Source organism: Hyperoodon ampullatus (assembly GCF_949752795.1).
Source record: "Hyperoodon ampullatus genome assembly, chromosome: 17".
NCBI lineage: Eukaryota > Metazoa > Chordata > Mammalia > Artiodactyla > Ziphiidae > Hyperoodon > Hyperoodon ampullatus.
Genome location: NC_136930.1, coordinates 75457138 through 75485066, shown reverse-complemented (window position 1 = coordinate 75485066; position 27929 = coordinate 75457138). Strand labels below are relative to the sequence as shown.

At 49.9% G+C, this 27929-nt stretch overlaps 1 protein-coding gene across 2 annotated transcripts in view; it reads right to left on the bottom strand.

The window, feature by feature from the left end:
- Positions 1–21628, bottom strand: part of DENND3 (DENN domain containing 3) — a gene marked incomplete at both ends in the record, with an annotated part of 56216 nt that extends 34588 nt beyond the window's left edge. For both annotated transcript variants that reach the window (XM_079722523.1, XM_079722524.1), the window contains 8 exons: positions 101–216; positions 3141–3359; positions 3624–3743; positions 9708–9819; positions 10041–10183; positions 12024–12139; positions 12624–12903; positions 21527–21628. In XM_079722523.1, the coding sequence (XP_079578649.1) occupies positions 101–216; positions 3141–3359; positions 3624–3743; positions 9708–9819; positions 10041–10183; positions 12024–12139; positions 12624–12903; positions 21527–21628 (1208 nt within the window). The remainder of the gene's footprint in view (positions 1–100; positions 217–3140; positions 3360–3623; positions 3744–9707; positions 9820–10040; positions 10184–12023; positions 12140–12623; positions 12904–21526) is intronic.
- Between the last annotated feature and the right edge of the window lie 6301 nt (positions 21629–27929).

Here is a 27929-nt window from a genome sequence, read left to right as displayed (position 1 = left end):
TACATAAACCGTCTGTTAATATAAGATTGGAAGAGATACTTGAAATTGGCAAATATGAACCTGAACAAGATTTTTCCAGACACCTGCTGTTCCCCCTCACCTCTGAATAAATGTCTGTGCCGCCAGGAGGGGGATGTCAGGAACGTCAACATCCTCATTGTTGGAGTAGGTGATGCTCCCCGTGTCAATGTTTATCAGAATTAAACCATCGGCTTCCTATGAAATAAGTTTGTAAAGATCGGAGTAAGAATCTGCATTTGTGTGCATCTTTGAAAACACAAAGATACACTTCGCATTCCCCAAGACCGTGTCATCGATAATTAAATTAGCGTATCTAATATGCACAGAAAGCCTTATAGTATCTACCAGAAAAATGCAGCGTATACCATGAGTTAGGTTAACAAGCTAATTTGATTAAAAATGCCTCTTTGAGTCAAGAGTCCAACACACAAGGTCAGGCCTTCACCCACCCTTGTGCAAGCACTCCATGTACCACTTCAGGGAGCCTGGAGAGGACATTCCAGAGCCCCAGTGGGAGCACTCCGACATTCAACACTCAGGGTGCCCGCCGAGCTGCCCAGCCAGCCCTGCCCGCCGCCCCCTCCCCCCACCCAGGACCAGAGCACAGGTGGGTCCTGGGCTCGGGGATCCCACACACTTAAGAGTTCTTGAGATGTGTGGATGGCTTACTTGTTAAGTCTCACCTGTGACAAAACACACAAGTAATGAGTCACACTCCTGAGTTCTACACAACTGTCCCAGGAACAGGACGCCAGAATCCTCCCCAGCTTTCGTGCTGGGCCGGCCTCTCAACACGCATTTCATGGCACGTAAAATATGCACAAACACATCTCCCAGAGCAGAGTGCTAAACCAGCAGGGGACAGGCCACGCTGGTGAGCGCAAACACTGAGCTTTTACAAGGACCCCTTCCGAGCTCCCAGCACATCGAGAAGACATCCAAACCTCAAAACACTTTCAGTCAAGACCTGCTGCTTCGCCCTAAAAACCCCCCAGAACAGGTGAACCGCTAGAACGACTTCCTCTGTGACTGCGGACTGGCATCAAGTAAACATGTCTGCAAGTTTCCCTCCTGAAGCGGCTGAAACAAGACAGTTTTTCCCCTAATGACTAAAAAAAGAAACACAACTTTGAACTGCAAACTATGCCTATTTTTTCCTCATTTGCGAGGGTGACGTTTTTCCATTCCTTCCATGAGGTCTGAATGGCCTTTTCCCACAGTGTGTTTGTCCCCTGGTGAGTCATAGCTTCTGCCAACAACACAGACGTCCCGGCTCCGCCCCAGGAGGGGCGCTGGGCTTGGCCAGGATTTGCTCTAAAACGCCAGAGAAAAAAGTGGATGATGGCTGCGGACAGAGAGGGGCACATGGCACCCCTTCCACGCTTCTCTCAGCTTCTGCGTACGCTTAGAAATTTTCAAAATAAAAAGTTAAACAACATTGTAAATCAACTATACTCTAATGAAAATTTAAAAATAATAAAATAAGAAGTTAAATGAGAACCTACCCTGTACCAACTAAAAATAAGCACAAGGAAAAGTGCTGCACATCGCTAGTCACTGGGGAAACGCACATCAAAACTACCCAGCAGGAGGATTAGAACCAAAAAGACAGAAGACAAGCATTGGGAGGAAGTGCGGAAATCGAGCTCGCCCTCTGCTGGAGGGAAGGTGTCTGGGGCAGCAGCGGGGAACGACAGTCTGGACATTTCTCAAATGGTTAAACACAGCGCTAGCACCTGACCTGGAAATTCCTCTCCTAGGTACGTACCAACGTAAATGAACGCATGTCCACACAAAAACTTGTACATGAGTGTTCACAGCTGCATTATTCACAGCTGTGGTCAAAACGTCGAAACAACCCCAAATGTTCTCAACTCCCGAATGGATAAACAACTGTGGCCTCTTCATTTAAGGGAATCCTACTCGGCAATAAAAATAACGTGCTGCTACACGGATGAACCTCAAAAAACATGCCGCTAATTGAAAGAAGCCAGTCATAAAAGACCACGCGTTGAATGATTCCATTTACGTAAAATCCACGTATACACAACAGGCAACTCCACAGAGACAGAAAGTAGATGGTGGTCACCAGGGTCTGGGGGGGTTGGGGGATGACTGCTAACACATGCAGCGTTTCTTTGTGGGCTGACCAAAGAGTCTAAAATTAGTCGTCACAGCTCCACCAAGTTCCTAAAGCCACTGAGTTGTATAGTTAAGTCCGGGAAACTCTGTGGTATGCAAATTGTACCTGAAAAAAAGCTGTTTTAAGAAAACCCAACCTGCTCTTCCTGCTGGCGATGTCAGTTTATCACAAACCTGTGGCATGAGCTCCCCTTTGAAATGCACCCCATCAGCACAGCAGTAAAGACTGCTGCATTTTCAGCACTGACTGTATGCCAGCCTGCTCTATTGGCCCCTTGACGCTGCTATGATGACGTGGCCAGCACACTCCCTGTCCTTTCACAACCAGGACACTGAAGGCCTAACACCCGACACAGGTCAGCCCCCAAACTGAATCCAGTAAACGGCCACTGGATTCAGCAAGGCCCACGGACCCCTTGGACACCGAGCAATACACTGCATGCACCTGCATTCTTCTAGGAAGTAGGTCCACGGTTTTAATGAACAACAGAGGCTTAATCAAAAAAGTGAAAATGGAAAATATGGAGTGATAACAATGGTGGCTCCCATCCACGAAGCCCAGTCACCTGCCAGGCAGGACAGGGGACATTCCTCAGCCAGAGCCCTGGGAGGCTGAGGCCGTGCCCACTTCACAGATGAGGAGACTGAGGCTTAGCAAAGGCCAGTAAGTCACTCAGGGTCGCAGAACTAGTAAGCAGCAGAGGTGAGAGTTGAAATCAGTTCCCTCGACTCCAACGCCTGCCCTTACCTCCCTGAAAACCCTGGAAGCCACCAGAGCTGCCGTGAATTTAAGTGGCCTGAGAAGTGGCATCAGGGTGTGGCCTTCAGGACAAGGAGGTAGCACTAGCGCCCTGTGATGGAGTGACCGCGGGCCTCTGCGCCCCCCGCACCGCAGGGCACCTCCCAGCAGCTTCCCACACGTCCCCGCAAAGCGCCCACGTGAGTTAATGCTCTGAATCCAGCGGCGGGTGCCTAACCTTGCTGACTTCTTCGAAGTGGTCCAGGTGGCAGCCCATGAGAAAGGACGTGGGCGCCATGACGAAGTCCAACATCTGCCGCGACAGGATGGGGACAAAGGTGTGCTGCCACTGCAGGGGGTGCAGGTAGGCCATGAAGCACTCAGCCACGAGCGTCAGCAGAGCCCAGCTGGACGAGAAGAACACGACGTGCTGCTCCGTCAGAAGGCAGGTTAGGATCTGGGGAAGCAACGACACCGCGAGCAAGCCGGAAACACTGTGAGGGCGCCACCCAACGAGGCCGGGCGCGGGCCGCTTCCACCCTGCCGTCCCAACTCCACTTGCCAGGACCAAAGCCACCTGACCCCAGAAAAGTGCTGCCTGCAAACAGCGTGCTCTGTGGTGAATGTCGGCTTTAAGCAAAAAGATAAGTGTTCTGAGTGGTTTTGATGCCCCATTAAGTCAGTTAGCATGAGATGCTCACAGGTGTGGAAGGACGCGTACCTGTAGCACCTTCTCAGGTCTGAAGCACAGTAAGGGCAGGTGAAGGTCCAGGTCGATGAGGGGGCTTTCGGGGTCTGCTCTCGAGGGAAATACGATCTGTAGTGGTTTCATGTTCAATATCTGCAATGACCAATTTCCATCATTAGCTCAGGGAGCTGCTCCCAGAGGAGGCTGAAGGCACTGAAATTCACCATTTTGGCTCAGAAAGCGTCTGAGTTTAGAAAACACTTCTGGAGACTCATGCTGTCACCTTCAATGTCACAGAGAAACAAAACAGTCTAGAGATGATAAACAGAACTGCAAGGAATGTTTCACAATGAATTGAGGACTTAATGTCTTTTTCAGCCAAACTCCCTTAAACTCTTTAATTAATTAGGAAACAGTTCCTTGACAAAACAAAGATAAACGGCCTCCAGATATCCATCCCAACGAGCACAAACTCGAAATCAAGCATGTTCAAACTAATCTTAACCAGTATGCATTATTCTCGGTTACTACTTATTACGTATTCGCTTATATTTTCAATTTAACAGTCAAAGCTCCTTAAAGACATGGAATTCACAAAAAAATTTTAACGACACTTTATTTTTCTAAATGAGAGTATTTAAAAATGACACTTCAAATACAAATCCCACGTTCACAGGACGCCTATTATGTGTTACAGGTCGAGGCAGACGTGAAGGAGGGAGGTGCGGTCCCTCCAAGAAGGTGGAGCTGGGAACAGCAGGGTGAAGCCTCCCCTGGCCTCAGACACACAGGAGGCACTCTGCAAGGGCTCTTCCACGAGCAGATGGAGGGGTCTGAGCCCGAGCAGAGCTTCAGCGAAACAGAACAGAAAGAAGCGATCGAATCTGATGACACAGAGGCTTCCTCTAGGAAAGGCGTGAAAGGATGAGAATGGAGGGCAGCAGAGTACTGGGTCAAGAAAAAGGGCCACAGGACAAAAGGCTCACTATTCACACTTGCTTCCAGTCACCTTAGTCACTATTCTATTTTCACGTTAAAAAACAAAACAAGAAAAGAGACTGTCATTTTTGACAGTTGGGACATTTGCAAGTGCCTCCGACCAATACTTGGGGCCTCTTCGCTTTCTTGTTCCCAGTTTAGCTACAGAAGCAAGACATTAAAAATAAGCTGGGGCTTCCCTGGTGGCGCAGTGGTTGAGAGTCCGCCTGCCGATGCAGGGGACACGGGTTCGTGCCCCGGTCCAGGAAGATCCCACATGCCATGGAGCGGCTGGGCCCGTGAGCCATGGCCGCTGAGCCTGCGCGTCCGGAGCCTGTGCTCCGCAACGGGAGAGGCCACAACAGTGAGAGGCCCGCGTACCGCAAAAAAAAATAATAAGGTGGATTCACTTATGTGACTGATGCATTTGTTTTAAAGGAAAACAAAACAAAATAAAGCAGAGTTAAGTATTCCAAGTTGTGATGAATTATTAACAATTATAAAGTTTATAATGAAAAACTCTCCTCAGTAGTTCAAAAAGGAAACATGTGAATGGATAAAGAAGATGTAGTACATACACACAATGGAATATTACTCAGCCATAAAAAAGAACGAAATAATGCCATTTGCAGCAACATGGGTGGACCTAGAGATTGTCGTACTGAGTGAAGTAGGTCAGACAGAGAAAGACAAATATCATATGATGTCGCTTATATGTGGAATCTAAAAAATATGGTGCAAATGAACTTTGTAAAAACAGAAACAGAGTCACAGAGTTAGGAAACAAACTTATGGTTACCAGGGGAAAGTGGGGGGTGGGGAGGGATAAATTGGGAGATTGGGATGGACATATACACACGACTATATATAACACACATGACTAATAAGGACCTACCGCATAGCACAGGGAACTCTACTCAATACTCTGTAATGCCCTATGCGGGAAAAGTATCTAAAAGAGTGGGTATATGTATATGTATAACTGATTCACTTTACTGTACACCTGAAACTAATACAACATTGTGAATCAACTATACTCTAATAAAAATTTTTAAAAAATAAAAATAAAAAATGACCAAATCAAAAAAAGGGAAATGTGTCAGCCAGACACCCCATTAAAGGTAAGAACCAGGACTTCCCTGGTGGCGCAGTGGTTAAGAATCCGCCTGCCAACGCAGGGGACATGGGTTCGAGCCCTGGTCTAGGAAGATCCCACATGGCATGGAGCAACTAAGCCCATGCGCCACAACTACTGAGCCCGCGTGTTGCAACTACTGAAGCCCAAGCACCTAGAGCCCATGCTCTGCAACAGGAGAGGCCACCGCACCACAACGAAGAGTAGCCCCTGCTCACCGCAACTAGAGAAAGCCCACATGCAGCAACGAAGACCCAACGCAGCCAAAAAAAAAAGATAAGAACCAACCACATACGTGAGTCACTCTACCAGCAACATTGCTACTGCGACGTTTCAGGTGCTGTGCTAGCAATTTCACAGCACTCAATACTCACGCTCTCTGAGGTGGGTTCTGTTATTCTACCCACTTTACAGATGAAGAAACTGAGGAGGGAGAGAGATTTTAGGTAAATACTTTGTGCATTTCAACTTGATTGGAGCCCCAGAAAAACAATAGGCTTCACACACAAAGCAACACAGAAAGTGACTTGGGAATAGTAAGAAGAAAAACATGTGTGTTTCACTGGACACACCCAATTATGCCCATCATTTGAAAAGCAAGTAACATCCGAACTTCTAGAGGGCAGAGATAAAAGCAAAGCAGGCCCGGGGACACAGGGTGCACCTAGAGCCTTTTCTGCCCTCAGGCCAGTGGTCCAGGTGGTCAGAGAGGGCTGAGTCCTCACCTCCTCACTCCCCACACTGTGGAGCCTCCCACCTCCTCCCGTCAGTACAGGTGAGAGCTGACCCCACCCAGAATTAACAGGAAGCGGCAGCTTGGGGCCCACGCACACTATTCAAGACACAAGGTGCACAGCTCAGGACTATTACCTATGACAACCTCTAACCTGACGCTGGTTTGCAGTGGGTTCTGGAAAACACTGCTGAATCAGCTCCTGCGTCAGATGAAATTGGCCTAAACTGACCTCTTGGATTTCTTCACAACAATAAACAGCCACAACACTCCCTAAAACAAATGATGACCATTATACCAACTTGGACCCAAGAGCTAATTAGACTTGTTAGTGGAGGATCCCAATGACAAGTCTGATCCAAACTCAGCCCACTGGGACAAACCATGAGTACCAACATGCAGACCCTGATTGAATGAGCACTGCTGGCCGATGCTGAAACATTCTCTCATTCATTCACTGAACAGTGCTCCATGGGACAGCAGCTAAGTGCTGGACACAGTAGTAAGTCCTGGAAATGCAGTTCTGAATGTGGCCTCTGGCCTCATGCAGCTCAGAGTCTGATGGACATTAAACAAAAAACACGCACACACAAGCCCTAACTGCAGGTGTGCTGAACTCTGCAGGAGAGCGGGCTGCTGGCTGTGAGAGAGATGGTGTGGGAGATGCTGCTCCGGAGAACTGATGTCTGAGCCAGGCCTGAGAAAGGAGCAGGAGCTGGAGGGGGGAAATGGAGAGAGTGGTACTTCCGGGAACAGCACATGCAAGGGTCCTGTGGCAGCATCTGCAAGGGACCCACAGAAGTCCAGTGTAGCTGGAGAACAGTGAGCAAGGGGGTGAGTGGAGCTGGACAGGGCTGAATGGTGACACAGGGGCCAGGGATGAGGTCTGGGTGAAGGTGATGAGTGAGAAACAAGTGAGGGGTTTTAAGCACAAAAGGAAAGTCCAATTTATAGATTTTAATGACCTCTCCAGCCACAGTGCAGAAGCATGAACTGAATATAAGGTCAAGAATGGAAATGGACAGACCAGTGGCTCCCTAAGTCGTGTAGGTGGGAGAAGCTGGTGGCCCAGAACAGGGGTGGCAGTGGAAGTGTGTAAACTGGAAACAGCTACTGGAGACAGACTGATAGGGTGGATGTGGGACAAAAAGGCATCGAGAATGTCCCCAGTAAACTTTCCCACTGGGGGTGGTAGAAATGGAGGAACCAAATGTTAATCCAAGATTCCAAAACTCGTGGATTACAGAAAACTCGTGTAAGTACTGTTTATACATTGCTTCTGTTCAAAGGTAGAATACAAGGAATCACAGTAAACTGTAAACCTGTTCCTAACTCAGGGAATTTGGTTCACTGCTGCAGCAGGTCCTCAATGAGCAGGTGTTGAGTTTCTAGAATAAGAATGTAAACTTTGATGATTTCACTGCACAAAAATACCAGTTATCCACAAAATAAAGATGAGTGCCTGGCACGGAAATCCAACAAATGTTCCCTACAAAGGTTTCTGGGAGTGGGGCCAAGGTAGACAGACATCTTGCCCTGCCTCAGGCCAGGAATGCACTTGGCAGGGTGTCCCCCCACAGCAGACTGCTGGGTTTAGGATAACAGTAAATATATACACTTTAAGTTCATAATCACAAATATCCTAATAAATTATTTTTTCAACTGTCCATAATAATCAAAATATAGGAAAACAAGATTTATATGTATAATCTTCTAGAGGGGATGAATACAGTGAAACTGACTTGACATTTACTGTACATTTCAAGACGTTTATTTAATAGATGTCTGTTTTTTAAAAAGGAAGCATCCCACAGTTAAATGAGTTTGGAAATTGCTGAGTCAAACAGGTTTCATCACACAGCTTAGCTGTCTGACATGTTACTCAACAAAAGGGGAATGAGGTCTTCCTCAAACTTTCCTTAACCCTGAAACCTCCCATCAAAAATAGCCAATAAGGGCTTCCCTGGTGGCGCAGTGGTTGAGAGTCCGCCTGCCGATGCAGGGGACACGGGTTCGTGCCCCGGTCTGGGAGGATCCCACATGCCGCGGAGCGGCTGGGCCCGTGAGCCATGGCCGCTGAGCCTGCGCGTCCGGAGCCTGTGCTCCGCAATGGGAGAGGCCACAACAGTGAGAGGCCCGCGTACCGCAAAAAAAAAAAAAAAAAAAAAAAAAAAAAAAAAAAAAAAAATAGCCAATAACACTTGAGAACAGTGTTTCATAGAACTCAGTTTAGGAAACGCTTCTCTATCAATTAAATAACAGAATGGCACTGTGAATAACAACAACAACAACAACAACAATAACAACAAAACCAGTTACTTTTCACTAACCACACTGGACAGGAGAAAACATTAACAAGTTAAATATAATACCCGATATTCCAGACAAAAAAAACAAAAGGGAAACTTGTAATTTAAGTAAATTTTATGTGTTTTCTGAATAGCAAGTAATTAACATGTTAACCACTAAAGGGGCCTATTACTAGCTCAACATCTATTTATCATGAGCCACTCAGCAAAACTCAGGCCTAAATATTTGACTTTAGACCGAAATTTTATTTTTAAATTTTTAGAAAATAAATTTTCTGATTTATTTCTAGTTTTCTGACCTTTGGAAACAGTGTATAAAATGCTGCTGTAAGGTACTTGAGAAGCATAATTGAAACAAAGCTAGAACTTACAATCATTTAAAACATTTCAACCATCTTCATCGATGTGGTACATATATACAATGGAATACTACTCAGCCATAAAAAAGAACAAAATAATGCCATCTGCAGCAACATGGATGGACCTAGAGATGATCATACTAAGTGAAGTAAGTCAGAAAGAGAAAGACAAATACCATATGATAACGCTCACATATGGAATCTAAACTATGGCACAAATGAACCTATCTATGAAACTGAAACAGAATCACGGACACAGAGAACAGACTGGTGGTTGCCAAGGGGGAAGGGGTTGTGGGGAGGGATGGGTTGGGAGTTTGGGGTGAGCAGATACAAACTGTTATATACAGAATGGATAAACAACGAGGTCCTACTGTATAGCACAGAGAACTATATTCGATATCCTATGATAAACCATAATGGAAAAAAATATTTTTAAAAATGTATATATATGTATAACTGAATCACTCTGCCGTACAGCAGTAATTAACACAACACTGTAAATCAACCATACATCAATTAAAAACAAACGAATAAACCATCTTCATCATATTACTTTTACAATTTGCAAAGAAAAAACAAGACAATTCCGGATTTAATTACCAAATGGAGTGGTCCAGGAGGCGGGCTAGGTATTAAAGATAGTTTTGCAGCAAAATCTTTTATATGATTGTCAACTTCGAAATCTTTACAGATCTTCAGATGAGTCAATAAACTGAAATTGAAAGAAAAATCAAATCACGAAATAAATCTGAGAATCCAATGGTCATCCTCTGCATTGCTAATCAAGGCTGAAATCTCTGTGTCAGGAGTTCCGGGAGTTTTACACCAACAGGAGAAGGATGTGGGTGTGAGACCGCAGAAGCCTGGCTGCCCAGGGCGGGGGGCGTCTGGAAGGGGCATAGGCAAGCTTTTCAGGGAGTGTGTGCAGCTCACCAGGAGAGGCAGTCCTTGAGGGCGTTGTAATAGGGGAATCTGGAAACCACACACACGGCAAAGGGCACGAAGCAGCCAGCCACGCTCCGGCCCAGACCTGACGCCTCCCAGCGCAACTTGCCGTTGTAGAAACAGTACTCGTCCTGGAGAGAAAGCAACAGCGCGTCACCTGCCGACCCCGGCAAATCCCAGTCTCCACTGTCGATGGTGCCGGCCTCTCCAGACAGAAAGGACGCTGGACAGGGGCTGGACAGCTGTCCTCAGCACGCCTGGCCACTCCCGCCCGTTTCACTGCCACATGCGAGCGAGCACCGGCCTCTCCACCAACACCGACGGGGCCCCGTGGGGAGCTCGCGCTGTCTGAGTGCGGTGCTGGAGCTACAGACACGGGAAGACTGGCCCCTGCCCTGGAGAAGCTCGCCGGCTTCAGTGATACAGAGCCGCGGTTAGAACACAGCGAGACACGAGAAGGGGCTCTGCCTAAAGAGCGAAAAGGCAATATTCAAGAGGGCCTGGGAGCCGGGTGGGCGTCACGGGCCAGAGGAGAGGGCAGGAGGGGCCTCGGCCCGTGATGGGGGGATCTCAGGCGGAAAAGAATACAGCAGTGGGGTTCCAGAAGGCACAGCTCTCTGCACAGCTTACCAGGGGCACAATATGGGGGCCCCTCCATATATGCGGGAAGAAGCGTGATTCGAAAAGATACACGCACCCCAATGTTCTTAGCCGCACTATTTACAGTAGTCAGGACGTGGAAGCAACCTAAGTGTCCACTGACAGGTGAATGGATAAAGATGTGGTGGTACATATATACAATGGAATATTACTCAGCCATAAAAAGAATAAAATAATGCCATTTGCGGCGACATGGATGGACCTAGAGATGATCGTACTAAGTGAAGTAAGTCAGACACACAAAGACAAACACCATATGATATCCCTTATATGCGGAATCTAAAAAGATGAGACAAATGAACTTATCTACAAAACAGAAACAGCCTCACAGACATAGAAAACAAACTTCTGGTTACCAAATAGGAAAGTGGGGAAGGGATAAATTAGGAGTTTGGATTAAAATATACACACTACTATATATAAAACTGATAACCAACAAGGACCTACTGTACAGCACAGATATTCAACACCTCGTAAAAACCTATAAAAGAATCTGAAAAAGGAATATATATGTATATATATGTATAACTGAATCACTTTGCTGTACACTGAAACCAACACAACATTGTAAATCAACTATATTTCAATAAAAATTTTAAAACTACATTAAAAAAATATGTTGGGTGCCCAGGTCCTCTGGGGCTGAAGTAGGCAGCCAGTCACCCTGTACCTTCTGGTCCATCATGTCCCCTACAAACTCCCCAAGGCCAGCGGGTTCACACACAGGGCCCTGCCCAGAAAACACTCCCCAAATGCGTGATGACTGAGTCACCCTCTCAAAACCTCAGCCCAGGCACCTGTCACATGTGAAAGGTGAAAAGAACCCAAAGGTCCACCAGCTGAGGTACAGAGAAGCAGACCGTGGTTTATACACACCGTGGAATATCACTCAGCTACTGAAAGGAGTGAAGCGCTGACATGTGCTCCAACATGGATGAACTCTGAAAACATCACACTAAGTGAGAGAAACCAGATACAAAAGGACACGTACTGTATGATTCCACTTATATGAAATGTCCAGAATAGACAAACCCACAGAAGCAGAAAGCAGATGAAGGGTGGCCAGGGGCCCAGGGGCAGCAGGGACTGGGGCGGCATTGCTGATGAGACAACTCTGCCTTTTGGATGGACATGTTCTGGAACTAGACAGTGGTGACGGGGGCACATCACCGTGAATGTACTTAATGTCACCGAATCGTACATTTTTTAATGGCTAAAATGGTGATTGTCATATTATGTGTATTTCACTGCAAAAGAAAAAACCCCACAGCCTAGACCCAGTTTCAGAGGGAAGCTGGGGGAATCACGTACGTGCAGGGGTCGGTAGTACTGGGCCACCACGCCGTAGGTTCTGTTGCCGCAGACGTCAGTCAGCACCAGAAAGTGGACACAGTCCTCCTTGGGCTCAGAGGCCACACACACGCCCCCTGCAGGCAGAAAAAAGAAAGAAGGAACCTCATCTGGCCACGTGGCATCCACCGTGAGGCCTGGGCTATCCATAAGCGACAGGATACGTCCCTCTCTGTCCGCTGTGGCACTCTGACGGCCAGATGTGCTCATTCTTCATTCTCCCTCCCCCTCGGCAGCAATTTCTTTGCTGGCACTCTGTGCTCTGAAGACCTCGTGAAGGACCATGGGAACAGGCCCCCAGACAGACCCTCAGGGCACACCTGGGGTGGTAGCTATTTCCTGGGCCCAGTGGGGAAGGGGATGTCCCGGCCTATCCAGGAGAGCAGGAAATCGCATCAATTCCTCTGTGGAGCCTCCAGACAGGTCCTTCTGTCAAGCCCTTAGTCTGAGTTTTCTACACCAGGCACTTGAACGTCTCTCAATGAGAGAAATGCAGCCGGAACATAAGCCCACTCGTCAGCAGGAACTGGCCAGTCTGGGGAAAGGCCGGCCCGTGCGCACCTGGGAAGCAGAGCTGTGGCAGGGCGAGCAGGTCCACGCCGTTGGGGATGCCCACGTCCTCGGGGTCCTGGCCCCTGGGGCCGCCGGGGTGGCCCTTCGAGGGCTCCGCCTTGGGCCTCTCTCTCTTCTTCCGGAAGGAGCGCCTCCTGGTCTTACCCGGCGTCACACAGCTCACGCCGGCCGGATGACTGTCCTCCTTAGAGACAAACGGAGGCACGAAGACCGACAGGACCTCCGGATCCAGAGGAGACAGGCTCTTGACTCCCTTTTTCTGGGCGACCTAAAGCAGGTGGAAATAAGAGTCGCCGCAGCAGTGCCAGCCCTGCTCTGTCCGACCCTCCCGTCGTAGCATCTGCCGTCTGTCTTCTGGCCTCTCCACCCCCCCAAACCCCCGGTGAGTTCTGCATCACGTGCCTGGCTTCTCCCACCAGCAGCTCGAGATGGTGAGGAATCGCTTTTAGGAAATCTCAGGCCCTACACTCAGCGAGTGACGGGCCCCCTCAGAGTCTGGTCCTTCAGCTGCTAACGGGGACGCCATGACTGGCCCCTTGGCTCCAAGGCTCGGTTCAGGGCCGGCACCATGATGGAGACCTGGGTTCAGATCCCAGCGCTGTGGGAACCAAGGCTGCAAATTACTTGGTCCCTCTGAGCTTCCCTTTCGAGAGGTGAGTGCAGGGACTCACAGGTCAGGTGCTCAGCCCCCGTGGGCCCCCAGGAGGCCCCCTGCCCCGTCCCCTCAGAGGCTGGTGGGGACGGCGAGCCCCAAGGAGGGCTCTTCACCTTGTCAAACCCACACGGGCATGTTTGCCAACACGTGCCCGCCTCGCCAACTGGGCCACCACGCACATTAGTCCTGTCACCTCCGGCCTGGGAGGACACAAGGAGTGAGGAGGCCCTGATGGACACAGAGGGGAGCCACGTCCTCCTGCCAGACCGTCCCAGCATCCGTAGAAGGGGCTTCTTAGCCTCAGTTCTTTTTTTTTTTTGTGATACGCGGGCCTCTCACTGCTGTGGCCTCTCCCGTTGCGGAGCACAGGCTCCGGACGCGCAGGCTCAGCGGCCATGGCTCACGGGCCCGGCTGCTCCGTGGCATGTGGGATCTTCCCGGAACGGGGCACGAACCCGTGTCCCCTGCATCGGCAGGCGGGCTCTCAACCACTGTGCCACCAAGGAAGCCCCAAGCCTCAGCTCTTTTAAACTTCAACTTGGTCCAAGAATTTTTTAACCTTTTATCTTTTCCTTCTTCCCCAAATAACATAGGTCACCTTCTCTCTCTTTTTCTTTCTAGTGAGTTAGGACTAAACAAACACTGGTGCCAGGCTGATTTCAGATCTTCCAAGGAAGGTATTGATATTATGAACAGCAGTCTGTCCACAAGAAGGAAGGGCTGCCAAGCCAGGTAAAGACAGAAAAGAGTAAAGCAGGATTCTCTGGGTGTAAAAGATACAGAAGGTAAGAGGTGGCCGTCATGGTGGGGAGTGGGTAACCTAGGGTCTTTGAGGACCCTAGAAATGGCATCAGGAAGGACACCACTGTCACCAGAGAAATGTGGCCTCAACTGGCAGAAAAGGAATAGCCAGCGTCAACATTTTGGTAAGAATCAGGGGTACCAACAGGGGACCATTACACTTAAAAGGATATCTACAATAGCAGCATTTTCAGTCAGTAAATACACTCTAAACTCAGTACGCTATTTTTATGTGATGTAATGTGAATTCAGATAACGGTTTCTTTATATTTGGGGAAAAAAGTTAATGCCAGTAGGAAGCAACACCAAACATGGGAAATCCCTACTGCTGTATAATTTTAAAACCTTTTGTGTATCATGCACGAAAGGAATCCTTTTCTTTACTTGTATGAAACCTCTTCTAAAACTTTCCTATCAAAATCCAGCAGTTCGGACCTAATTCTCTATGAAAACATGCTCATCTATTTCCTCCGCACGTGAGATGTTATATCCACAGGGACTGGGCGATACCTCACCTCACTGCGGGACACTTCTTGGTATAAATTACAGTCAGAGGAGCACACGAGTTCCCTCACTGATCGACCGCTTTTCCTGAAACTTCCCAAGGCCGCCTCCTTTCTGCAATTTCACCTCTCCAGCCCGCTCCTTGGCAGCCCCCTGCAGACAGACCCCCAGGGCCAATCCTTGGCCCCAGTCCCGCCTCATGCAACAGCCTGCAGGGTAGTCTCTACACTCCTGTGGTTCCAGGTGTGCACACAGGGACAGCTCCCAGGGTTCTGCCCCCAGGGATGGGGCCTCTGTGCCATCCCAGCTGTACCCAACTGCCTCCCAATATACACGGTGAGTCCCTTAAACTTAGTTTCAAAAATTAAGCCCACACTTATTTCCAAAAACTTGATCATCCACCTCTCTGCTCCTCTGTGGACAGGATGACACCACTCGGGCATTTAGAGCTGGACCGGCGCTACGGCCCCTCACTCCCCATCGGGAAACCCACATCTCGACGGCGGGCCGCAGAAAGGTCTCTGAAGAAAGCCCAGCTGCTGCCCCACCTGCACCATGTTTGCAAACCATTGGCTCAGAGTAGGTACAGATTCACCATGAACTAATCTTCATGGTTGCTGCCGAGGGAACAGCCCCGCCTCCTCCCACCTGGCCCGAAGTCCACTCTCCCAAAGTGGGGGGGCCCCCATCTAAAGAGCACACGTGACTCGTCCCTCACCTGCCACAACAGCGGTGGCTCTAGCTGCCCGGCGCCAGCCTCTTATCCCAGCAAACCAGCCCCGCAGACCCATCTCTGTCCCTCAGCCAGACCTAAAAAGTGTGTTTGTTTCTACACATTACCATCCTCACACATATTCCCGTGCAGGTATCACACGGTGCATGTCACGTGACAGGCCGACCACCGGCACTGGTTGCCAAAGCCAGGGCGCCCCAGCCACTCACGACTGAAGCCCTCAGTCATCTCAACACATGCGCCTCTGTCACGATGCTGTGCTTCCCCCTGCCCTTCCCTCTGCCTGACACGTGCCCTGCCCCCGCCTCACCCCACCTCCTCACCAGCGACCCCCCCAACACTCATTGGAGGGGGCGTTTCCTCACCCTGCAGCCAGGGACACACACCTCCTCCAGCCATCACGCCTGGCTCATCACCTCCTAGAACTTCACCATCCGGAGTCCGCCTCCCCATCACCTCCTAGAGCATCGCTGCCCGGCACAGTGGTCCTACATCACCTTCAGAATGGCGGAACGGGCCGGGGTGGTGACGCAGGGATTGTGTGGCCCTCCTCTCTGCAGCCCCACAGTCAGCACAGAGGATGGCTCCGAGTGGATGCCGTTCCTCCATTCCCACCCTGACACTCGTGATCTCTTGGAGGTATGCTTAGTCTGCATGGAAAATTGCTCATTACGGTAAAGTCAACGAACTCCGTAATTCCCACTAGCCACCTTTAGTCACTGAAAGTGATGTGGCCACAATCCAGCCAAGCTGGCATTTAGCAGTTCGTTACACATCTGTCTTTTTTTTTTTTTTTCCTCCGAAATGGAAATCCCTGTTGTCTTTTCTGATTGGATAAGCAATACAGTCTCATTTTAAAAAATTATAACAGGGCTTCCCTGGAGGCGCAGTGGTTAAGAATCCACCTGCCAATGCAGGAGACACAGGTTCAAGCCCTGGTCCGGGAAGATCCCACATGCTGTGGAGCAAGTAAGCCCGTGTGCCACAACTACTGAACCTGCGCTCTAGAGCCTGTGTGCCTAGAGCCTGTGCTCCGCAACAAGAGAAGCCACCGCAATGAGAAGCCCGTGCACCGCCAAGAAGAGTAGGTCCCGCTTGCTGCAACTAGACAAAGCCTGCGCACAGCAACGAAGACCCAACGCAGCCAATAAATAGATAAATAAAAATTTAAAAAAAATTATAACAATATAGAAATAATAAAGGAAATAATGATAGAGAGGGAATGCCTTCCCCATAATCCCATGACTCAAAGGTAATGTTCTAAACAGCATGGGATACATGCTTCCCATTTTTAAAATGTATACATAAATATAGCTTTTTCATAAACACAATTATATTTAAATGATTTCATTAGCTTTTTTCCCCATTTAACCATACAGTGTGCTGACTCTCCTGTCGACACTTCAGCATGTCCCACTGTGTACAATTCAGTACCACCCCTGCCCAATCCCCTTCTGATGGACAGCTGGGTTGCTCCCAAGTCTTCATCATACTAAACAACAGGCAGCAATGAGGTCTCACCCAAATATACTTGCACATGTCTGACTCTGTAATTAGAATAAACTCCTAGGTATTTTATTCTTTTCGTTGTGATGGTAAATGGGATTGTTTCCTTAATTTCTCTTTCTGGTCTTTCATTGTTAGTGTATAAGAATGCAAGAGATTTCTGGGCATTAGTTTTGTATCCTGCGATTTTACCAATTCATTGATTAGCTCTAGTAGTTTTCTGGTGGCAACTTTAGGAATAAACCTACCTAAGGAGGCAAAAGACCTGTACTCAGAAAACTATAAAACACTGATGAAAGAAATCAAAGATGACACAACAGATGGAGAAATATATACCATATTCTTGGACTGGAAGAATCAATCTTGTGAAAACGACTATAATACCCAAAGCAATCTACAGATTCAATGCAATACCTATCAAATTACCAATCGCATTCTTCACAGAATTAGAACAAAAAATTTTACAATTTGTATGGAAACACAAAAACCCGGAATAGCCAAAGCAATCTTGAGAAAGAAAAACAGAGCTGGATGAATCAGGCTCCCCATCTTCAAACAATACTACAAAGCTACAGTAATCAAGACAGTATGGTACTAGCACAAAAACATAAATAGATCAATGGTACAGGATAGAAAGCCCAGAGATAAACCCACGGACCTATGGTCACCTAATCTATGACAAAGGAGGCAAGAATATACAATGGAGAAAAGACAGCCTCTTCAATAAGCAGTGCCGGAAAAGCTGGACAGTTACATGCAAAAGAATGAAATTAGAACACTACCTAACACCAAACACAAAAATAAACTCGAAATGGATTAAAGACCTAAAGGTAAGACCAGACACTATACAACTCTTAGAGGAAAACACAGGAAAAACACTCTTTGACATAAACCACAGCAAGATCTTTTTTGACCCACCTCCTAGAGTAATGAAAATAAAAACAAAAATAAACAAATGGGACCTAATGAAACTTCAAAGCTTTTGCACAGCAAAGGAAACCATAAACAGGACAAAAAGACAACCCTCAGAATGGGAGAAAATATTTGCAAATGAAGCAACGGACAAAAGATTAATCTCCAAAACATACAAACAGCTCATGGAGTTCAGTATCCAAAAAACAAACAACCCAATCCAAAAAGGGGCAGAAGACCTAAATAGAAATCTCGCCAAAGAGGACATACAAATGGCCAAGAAGCACGTGAAAAGATGCTCAACATCACTAATGACTGGAGAAATGCAAATCAAAACTACAATGAGGTATCACCTCACACTGTCAGAATGGCCACCATCAAAAAATCTACAAACAATAAATGCTGGAGAGGGTGTGGAATAAAGGGAACCCTCTTGCATTGTTGGTGGGAATGTAAATTGATACAGCCACTGTGGAGAACAGTATGGAGGTTCCTTAAAAAACTACAAATAGAACTACCATATGACCCAGCAATCCCACTATGGGGCATATACCCTGAGAAAACCATAATTCAAAAGGACACATGTACCCCAATATTCATTGCAGCGCTATTTACAATTGCCAGGACATGGAAACAAGCTGAACGTCCAATGACAGATGAATGGATAAAGAAGATGTGGTATACATTGTATATATATAATGGAATATTACTCAGCCATAAAAAGGAATGAAATTGGGTCACTTGTAGAGAAGTGGATGGACCTAGAGTCTGTCATACAGAGTGAAGTAAGTCAGAAACAGAAAAACATATATCGTATATTAATGCATATATATGGAATCCAGAAAAATGGCACAGATGGATGAACCTATTTCCAGGGCAGGAATAGAGACGCAGATGTAGAGAACAGACATGTGGACACGGGAGCGGGAAGGGGAGGGTGGGACGAATTGGGAGATTAGGATTGACATATACACACTACCATGTGTAAAATAGCTAGCTAGTGGGAACCTGCTATAAAGCACAGAGAGCTCAGCTCTGTGCTCTGTGATGACCTAGATGGGTGGGATGGCGGGGGGAGGTGGGAGGGAGGGGATATAGTATGCATATAGCTGATTCACTTCATTGTACAGCAGAAACTAACACAAGATTGTAAAGCAATTATACTCCAATAAAAATAAAATGAAATAAAATAAAATAAAAAGAATAAACTCCTGAAAGCGCAATCCTGGGCCCCAGAGGGTTCATATGTTACTTTCTGATACATGTTGCAACTGCCCCCCCAGGGCCCCAAAGATGATGTTCATTTCCACAGACTCCGCCCAGGGTAGTTTCCTGCTCTTCCCTCCCAGACACTGACTTACTAAAAAGTAAAAAAACCACAACACTCTAATTCATGTGAGGCATTGTTAGATGACATAATGGCATTGATCTTCACTACAGGATTGGCTGTCATTTGTGAAATAAAACAGAAATAGATTTTTTTTAAATGCTCTAGAAGAGTCCAACACAGTTGCCAGTAGCCACATGTGACTAGTTAAATTAATATTAAATGAAATATAAAATCCAGTTCCTCAGTGGCACTAGCCACACTTCAAACACCCAGTAGCCACATGTGGCCAGCTGCTACCATACTGGATGGTGGAGGTGAAGAACACTGGTCGTCATCATCTGGAAAGCTTCTGTTGGACAGTGCTGCTCTAGAAATGGAAAGCCAGGATGCTCTCTCCACTAAAACACATAAAAATGTGCCTTCACCCACAAGATTTATGCCAGCGACCTACACTATGAAAGGTGCTCTGAGCACTTTTCCACCGCCCTGTGATGGATTTGTGATGGATCCCTTCCCATCTATGTGTTTAGTCTCCATAGCCACTAAAGAGTAGAAGGAAATGTAACCGACCACAGTAATTCACCGGGGATGGAACTGTATTTTCGAATTCTTTGTCACTAACCTCAATAAAACAAACACCACCCCATCTAAGGAATAAATAAAACATAAAGTTAGGACACTACACCATCCTAACATCAAGCTGGATATTTCTCATACCTCTGGGCTTCTGTTTTCATGTGTCATCAAATAGGAATCCCTGAATCAGAGAGAAACGGTGACTTTTAAAAGTAAAATTAAAAGTTATTTAAAAGCCTTGGACATTCAAAGTCGAACTGCTATAAAAATCAAACTGAATAAATGATATCCTATGTTTCATTAGTTGCACCATTAACGTAGGTCTTACAATGAGGATGTTACTCCATTTCACAACACTCCTTCTTCTGCTCCTTCAACTATTTTTCCCTCCACCCTTTGCCGAACCCCTAACAGAAGCAGAGTATAGAATAAAGAGGATGATAGCTAAAACGCAGAGTGGTCGACTGCCCACTCGACTTGGGAAATGTCGCAGTCTGTTTAGTTCAGGAAAGTACCACTGTAAATATGCCGGATGATTCATCATCCTCTTCTCAACGGCAACGAACAGACATGCTGTGATCACCCAAGAAGCAAGATGCCCAACTGTGGAGAAGAGCAAAACTGAAACCAGGTCATTTCCTATCAGAATAAAAACGAGGTAATGCCATCTGGCACTGAGAGGCAGGGAGACAACTCAACTCAGTCCACAGGGTCAGAGGAGGCAGAGACCAGAGGGGGACCCAGACACGATGGGGGCTCGCGGAGTGAGAGGGGGGAGGGAAACGCAGAAATCATCGAAATGGGCCCTTATACTACAGCCAAGGCGTAGAGACCACCAAGGCGTTATCAGACGTTTAGCCGGGTTAACTTTTGCAACATTTAGCTCCTCTTGGTGATGCTCATTCAACCCTGCAGCCTTAATAACTCAAAATGGCTTTCTCTGCCTTTCCTTGCTGTCGTCTGGAACCTGATGAAAGGACCTGTCCAGATAACTAGGCAGTATAGAGTCGGGAACTCTCCGAACACACCGAGCACTACCACTAACCAGAGAAAAATGACAAGAGTCCCAGACATCTAGGCCAAGGGAAAGAGAGGGCCACAGACTCACTCCAAAGAAAGCCAGGGCTCCGGAACTAAGAAGAAGTGAGAACACAGGGAAGAAAAAAGAAGGAGAACGTCCCAAGCCGCGCTCCCAGAGGAAGGGACGCGAGCTTGCCACTCTGGCTGCCAGGGTGCAGAGCGGAGAACAGGGGGAGGCGGGCTGCAAGTGTTTTACAGTGAAAAACAGCTCGTTTCATAGCATACCGACTAAATGGAGAATATATAAAGGAGGTCCTTAAATCTACCGAAAATATCCTTATGCTGTGCCTAGAACAGCACCGGCCCCTAGGAGACCGTGAATCTGTGGAATGAGTGAAATCATTTAATAGCGGGCAAGAATTCGGTGCTGCAGGCCGCGGAACTCCAGGCGGCCCAGCCGCGTCTTCACCTGACCCAGGTGGGCGTCCTGAGACAGAGAAGCCGAGCGGGACGAAGCGCTTAGGAAGCGGCCCGACGGACGCGAGCTTCTCCATCACACTTTATCGCGGTGCGACTCCAGCGGGTCCCACCCGAGAGGTGCTCCCGGAGGGGAAGGGAGGGGAGGGGAAGGGACGGGAGCCCCCAGCGGGCTGCCACTCGCGACTCCACCGCGGCTGCGAGAACAGCTGCTGCTCTCGCCCCGGGAGGCTGGAGGTGGCCGGCCCGGCCGGACCTCTGCGCAACTTCCCCACCCCGCGGACGCCGGGGACTCCGTGCGCACCCGGCGGGGTGCGCTGGGCCCGACCCCGTTCCCCGGCCGCCCCGCCCGCGTCGGTGTCCCCACCGGGCCTTACCTGCTCGGGGCCACGGAGGCTGTCCCGGGGGGCCCCTAGCAGCGCGCACAGCTCCAGCAACCCCGAGGGCAGCGCCAGGTACTGCGGGGCGGCCTCCGCCATGGCTGCTCCGCGGCCGCAGCCGGCTGGGCGTACCCCGCCCGGGCGCCTCGGGCCACCCGGCCCCGACCCCGCGCCCCGGCCGCAACTTCGCCCGCCGCCCGGCCCAGCGCCCGCGCTAGTTGCAGCCGGCCGGTCCGCTGAAAACGCCGTCCGCGGGGCGGGACGTGAGGGGCAGGGCCTGGCGGGGGCGGGGCCTGAGCGGCAGCGGGGCCTGAGGAGGCTGAACGGGGAGGGGCGGGGCCTGGCGGGCCCGAGCTCGGGGCCCGGCGCGAGGTCGTCATCTCCGAACCGGGCCGGCGGGCTCCGGCGCGTGCGCGGCGTCCGAGCGCCCAGCCCCCTCCGTCGGCCTCAGCCTCTCGCTGCCGGCTACCCACTCCTCGGGGAACCGGGGAAGGGGTGGGCGGGGACCTCAGGTGGCCCAGGAGGGCGCCCAGCCTCCAGGGCCGAGGGTGCGGGAGTCACCTGATCCCGCAAGCCTCCGGGGCCAACCTTGGAGGGACTAAGGCCGGGGGCGCCCCCTGCCGCCGCCGACTCCAGGAAGCCCTCCTGCGAGCAGGGCCGTGGCGTTGGCCGGTCGTGGACGGCAGGAAAGGCCGGTGGGCATGATAACTATGCCCGGTTAACCTAAGGCTGGCCAAGTCTGCTAAGAGGTTGAGTAAAATTCAGCAGGAAACAGGGCGGGGTGGGCGCCGCTAGACTAGAACGCGGGGAGCGCAGGACTGAGGAGGGTCCGAAGATGGACAGGGTCCTTCCCCGGCCAGCTGCAGGCCTGGCCTGATCCCGGTAGACCGTGGGCCTCCCCAGCCACAGGCTGGGGCCAAGAGGCTGGTTTCCGTGCCTGGTCAGTGGCACAGAACTTGGAGGGGACGCCGGCCCCAGTCCTAGTTCTGCCTCCCAGCCGACGTTGGGCAGTATCTGTACAACCGTGTAGGAAATGATACCAAAGGAACTTTCCTCGTTCTAATAATCTATGATTTTTTAAAAAATCTGAAATGCTTAATAATAATGTCGAACAATAACTACAAAGCAAGGTCAACATGAAAACAGTGTTGGGGGGTGTGGATCTGGAGGCCAAAGGGTTCCTTCATCCTTTCCAGCCTGGTGAGGCCCCCACTGACTGCAGCCTGACTCACACGGGATTTGTGTTTCACTGTTAAGTCATCTAACGATCATGAATCACAGCTGGTTCTCACTCAGGTCTGGAGGCGGCCCAGCATCCCTGGCTCTCATCGGTGAGCCATGACCGGTACTCGCAACCACTGACTTCAAAAGGACAGGTTTTGCTCGTAATGGTCTAGCTCTCTCCACGCTGTCCTGGTTGTTGGCAGCCTTGGCAGAAGGCAGGGTGGAGTCTCTCACCTGAGAATCTGCAGTGCCCAGGAGAGAGACTCACAGGTGCCACTGGAGGCTTGAGCAGCAAGGCCTTGGGCTTGCAGGGACCCGGGCTGGCGTCTGCCCCCCTGTGTGACCGCCAAGCTCCTCGACGCCCCGAGCTTCGGCTGCCTATTTGTTCAAATACTGCCAGGTGTGGCCAGGACTCAGGAGGTAAACACTAGGCAGCTATCTCGGTGAGGACCCAGTGAGGTTCAGGCAGGAGCAGGTGTCCCTATTCCTCCGAGAGGTGCAAGGGTTTAAGGAAGGGAGCTCCAGGATTGGGGTGGAAAGTCTGGGGCCTGCTGTGGGCGGGGCTATGGAATTCCCCTTTCCTAGGCCTCCCTTTCCTCACCCTTAACACTGAAGGGGCCAGATGACCTCAGAGGGGCTCCTAGCTCCCTGTTACTCATTCTGCAGGGACTTCCAAAGTGCCCGCGGTAAGATCTGCCCCACCCTTGAGAGTGCTAATGGATTGGAGATAGAAGTGGACATAACCAGCGATCAAAATCCCAGGTGGTGTGAGGGTCACGTAGAGGCTGATGATGCACCTGAGGGAGGAAGGGAGGAGAAGAGCCTAGCTGACCAGCCCGCCGCCCAGGTGGGCGTCACTGCTGCACGTCAGAGCCAGGCAAGCAGAGCTCAGATCGGTGAAGGAAACTGCTGACACGGTGCCCGCCTCGCAACAGACTTTCGTGGGTAGGTTACCCGCCCCCTTCCGCCCCAGCCTGTGTGATTTGTTTGCCGTTCTGTCCAGCTCTCAGGATTACTGTGCAGATCAAGTGGGAAAATAGGTATGAAAATAGTTTGTAAACCATAAAGTACTGATGCAAAGATAGGGGACGAGCACAGCATTGTGAATTTATTAAATGACACTAAACTGCTTTGAAATGGTTCATTTCCTGGAATGGAAGTTCGTCTCAATAAATGATTTTTTAATGGCATTTATGAGGACTGCAGTCTATCAACACTTCTTTGGGCATTTTAGCAGGGGTTTAGGTGTTAACCAGAATTCTTTTGAAAAAAATATAGGGAGCTTCATAACATTGGATTTGGCAATGATGTCTTGCATCTGACATCAAAAGCACAGGCCATGAAAGAAAAGTAGATGAATTCATCAAAACTAAAAACTTTTGGTGCTACAAAGGGCATTCTGAAAAAAGTGAAAGGGCAACCTACAGAATAAGAGAAAATGTTTGCAAATCATATATCTGATAAGGGATAAATATTCCACAGCTCAACAATAACAAACCAACCCAATTAAAAAATGGACAAAGGGGCTTCCCTGGTGGCGCAGTGGTTGAGAGTCCGCCTGCCGATGCAGGGGACACGGGTTCGTGCCCCGGTCCGGGAAGATCCCACATGCCACGGAGCGGCTGGGCCCGTGAGCCGTGGCCGCTGAGCCTGCGCGTCCGGAGCCTGTGCTCCGCAACGGGAGAGGCCACAACACTGAGAGGCCCGTGTACTGCAAAAAAAAAAAAAAAAAAAAAAAGGACAAAGGATTGAATAGACGTTTCTCCAAAGAAGATACACAAATGGCCAAAAATTTTTCAATAAAAACTGTGACCCTGCTCTATTTCACACATCTCCCCAGCTGGTTTAGCACACAGGTGCACAGCTTTCTCGACTTTTTCCTATGCTGCTTCAGAACCATATGTGATGTGATGTAATGCCTTTATATGTAGATATAAATACACAAATGCCACCAGTTTATTGAGGACTTGGTGGTTGATGTGAAAGTGAAATGGTCTCCAAGTAAAAAACCTCACAGTAACAACAACAAAAGTAGGGGACAAATGTGTGGGATATTCAGCGTTGTGCTTTGTCCCTGAAGAAGGGGAGAAAGGGTTCTGGTGGCCAGTAGCAGGGTTTGTGTCCAGATGACAGCATGTGGGCATTATAACTGTTTGGACAGACCAGCCTTTTTTCATCCCTGCATTAAAAGTCAAACCCTGGGGGCCTCCCTGGTGGTGCAGTGGTGGAGAGTCCGCCTGCCGATGCAGGGGACACGGGTTTGTGCCCCAGTCCGGGAAGATCCCACATGCCGCGGAGTGGCTAGGCCCGTGAGCCATGGCCGCTGAGCCTGCACGTCCGGAGCCTGTGCTCCGCAACGGGACAGGCCACAACAGCGAGAGACCCGCGTACCGCAAAAAAAAAAAACCAAAAAAGTCAAACCCTGGGGTCCCAACTGAGTGCTCCAGCCCCACCTCTCCCTGGGCCCCTCCTGCACTCCTCAGACTCATCGGCATCCCCCAAGTGCGTGGCACTTTCAGGCTTCCCTGCAGGCTGCCTGGGATGCACTTTCCCTGCTCTGGCCTGCACCTGCCCTACCCCGGCTCCTACCCCCGTGGGAAGCAGGGCAGAACCCTCTACTCTGGATTACAGTGTCTTCATCGTCAGTTGCCTGCTGCAAATGCTGATTCCAATATTTGCTAAATATTTGACCTCGGACAAGTTACTTCATCTCTCCGGGCCTCGGTTTCTCAATTATAAAGCGGGGATAATAATAGTACCGCTTCTCGAGGTTGTTCTGAGGGTCCAGGGTCACATAGACCACCATCGCTGGTCAGGTGCAATCAGTGTTATCTTCTACTATCGTCGTTTACAGGAATTGTCTACAGGGCCTGTCCCCCGGCTTGATGGCATGTAGGGACCGGGTCATGTTGACGCACATACACAAACGTCCACACGCAGCGGGCACACAATACCTGCTCTGTGATGCAGTCTGCAGCCTTCAGATGCACCTTATCAGGTTACAACTCTTTAAAAAACGTTTTAATTCTTTTGCCTCACAAAGATTCTGAGGTAGAGGTTAGCTGGTTCTCCACACAAAAATGTAAGCCAGGCTTCAACATTTCTTGGGAAAGTACAGTCACATACCTGTTAGCAAAGAAAAGCGTGAGTGTGAATAAACTGTTTTCTCCAGGAAATGAGGGGACCAGCATGTGGAGAGAAGCATGTTTACCATATAGAAGTCAGAGGTAAACTATTCCACATCCAAGCCCCTCTAACTGGCTGTCTGACCTAGGACCTCCCTTTACCTCCCAAGCCTCAGTTTCCTCATTTCTGTTTATTGAGCACCTACTGTGTTCCTGGTCCTGTAATAAGAACTGGGAACACGAAGAATAAAATACAAAATATAGACTCTATCTACCCCCCACTCCACCCCCTCCACCCCTCCCACCGAGCTCCCAGCACAGCAAACGTGTGTTCAGTGGAGGGTAGGAAGCAGAGGGTCTGTGGAATCGGGGAAGTGACCCAGGGAGACTCAGGCAAGAGGAGAACCCCCGAAACTAACCTCGAAGGGTGAAGAGGCATTTTCCGGGGAGAAAAGGCACAGAGGGCACGGCACGGCAGGCTGCACAGAGGGAACAGTACGGTGTGTGCAGAGGCCCACGAACCAGCACTTGGGTCCTGCAGCCGTGGGAGCTGGTGAGAGATGTGCGTCTGGTGCCCCCTGCTCTGTCCGCAGCCCTGGAACAGCACCTAGTGCAGGGTGTGGGCTCCACACATGCCTGGGGTTGGGGGCAGAGACAGATCGGGAAAGCTGGCATCTACCCTGGGGATCCTGCCAAGTGGCGGAGGACTTTGACCAGGAAAGAAATGGGGCCAGACAGGTATGGGAGAGGGCTGACTCCGGCTGTGGGGCAGAGGCAGGAAATCCAAGGGGAATTCTGCAGTCATCAGGCAGGGGCGGGAGGGGTCTGAATGGGCAGTGGGTGCGGGGGGGGAGGGCACAGAGTGAGAAAGTCTCAGGAGGCAACGAGGAGGGGCCACCTGACCCCAGGTTGCTCCCCGCTGGCCGCACAGATGAGACGGCCCCCGTGCCACCTCCCCAGTGCGGACGACACCACGTTCTAGAGGCTTGTTGGTCTGTCTTCCAGATGCTCCATCAGCAACCTGGGGGCAGGGATGCAGTCGAGATGCCTCTGCTCGGTCCCCGGAGCCAGTCAGAGCCCAGCACAGAGCAGGCCCTCACTCGTGCAGAAAGATCCCACAAGGACCAGGCAGACGGGGGCCAGAGGAGCCTCGGGGGGACAGATGACCTTGGCAGGCCTGTGGATGTATACATGGGACATCCCACGGGCTGTGTGTGTGTGTGTGTGTGTACTGTCATGTCTAGGTCTGGGCCCTTTCTTCCCTCTCCTGTGGTGGGAAAGGATGGGAGGAATGTAAGAGAACCAGAGGGCAGTTACAGTAGATGGCATGTAGGCTCTGGGCAGTGGGCATCAGGCGGTGAGGCTGAGCCATCACCCAGAGAGATGTGATGGTGTCACAGCAAATGGCACAGGTGCTGCTAGTCGTCAGGGTAACCATGCCACGGGAGGGGTCCCCTTGCCCGGTGCCCAGTGTCTGCCCAGACAGTGTGCTCCTGCCCCAACCAGCCATAACCCCATCGTTAGATGTTGCTTTCTGTAAAAAATTAATGAATTAGAGGAAGCCATGTGTCAGGAATGCTAACTCCCCAGGCCCACGTGGAGACTGTACAATCTGAGCTCAACATCTCACGGGATTTTGAAGGGTGCAAACGGTCTCTTCACACTGGCCACAGGAAAGAATCCCATGGAATGTTTCCACAAACCTCTCTGCTAGGCCCTTCCCCAAGCTGTGGAGGACTGGGTGTTGGCCGATCCCAGGCAGCTGTGGTCCTACAGGCCCGCTGGGCCACACAAGGAGCAGCCAGGCTCCAAAACCACCGGGCTAGACTTCCCTGGTGGCACAGCGGTTAAGAATCCGCCTTCCAATGCAGGAGACACGGGTTCGAGCCCTGGTCCAGGAAGATCCCACATGCTGCGGAGCAGCTAAGCCCGTGCGCCACAACTACCGAGCCTGTGCTCTAGAGCCCGCGAGCCACAACTACTGGGCCTACATGCCACAGCCACTGAAGCCCACGCTCCTAGAGCCCATGCTCCGCAACAAGAGAAACCAC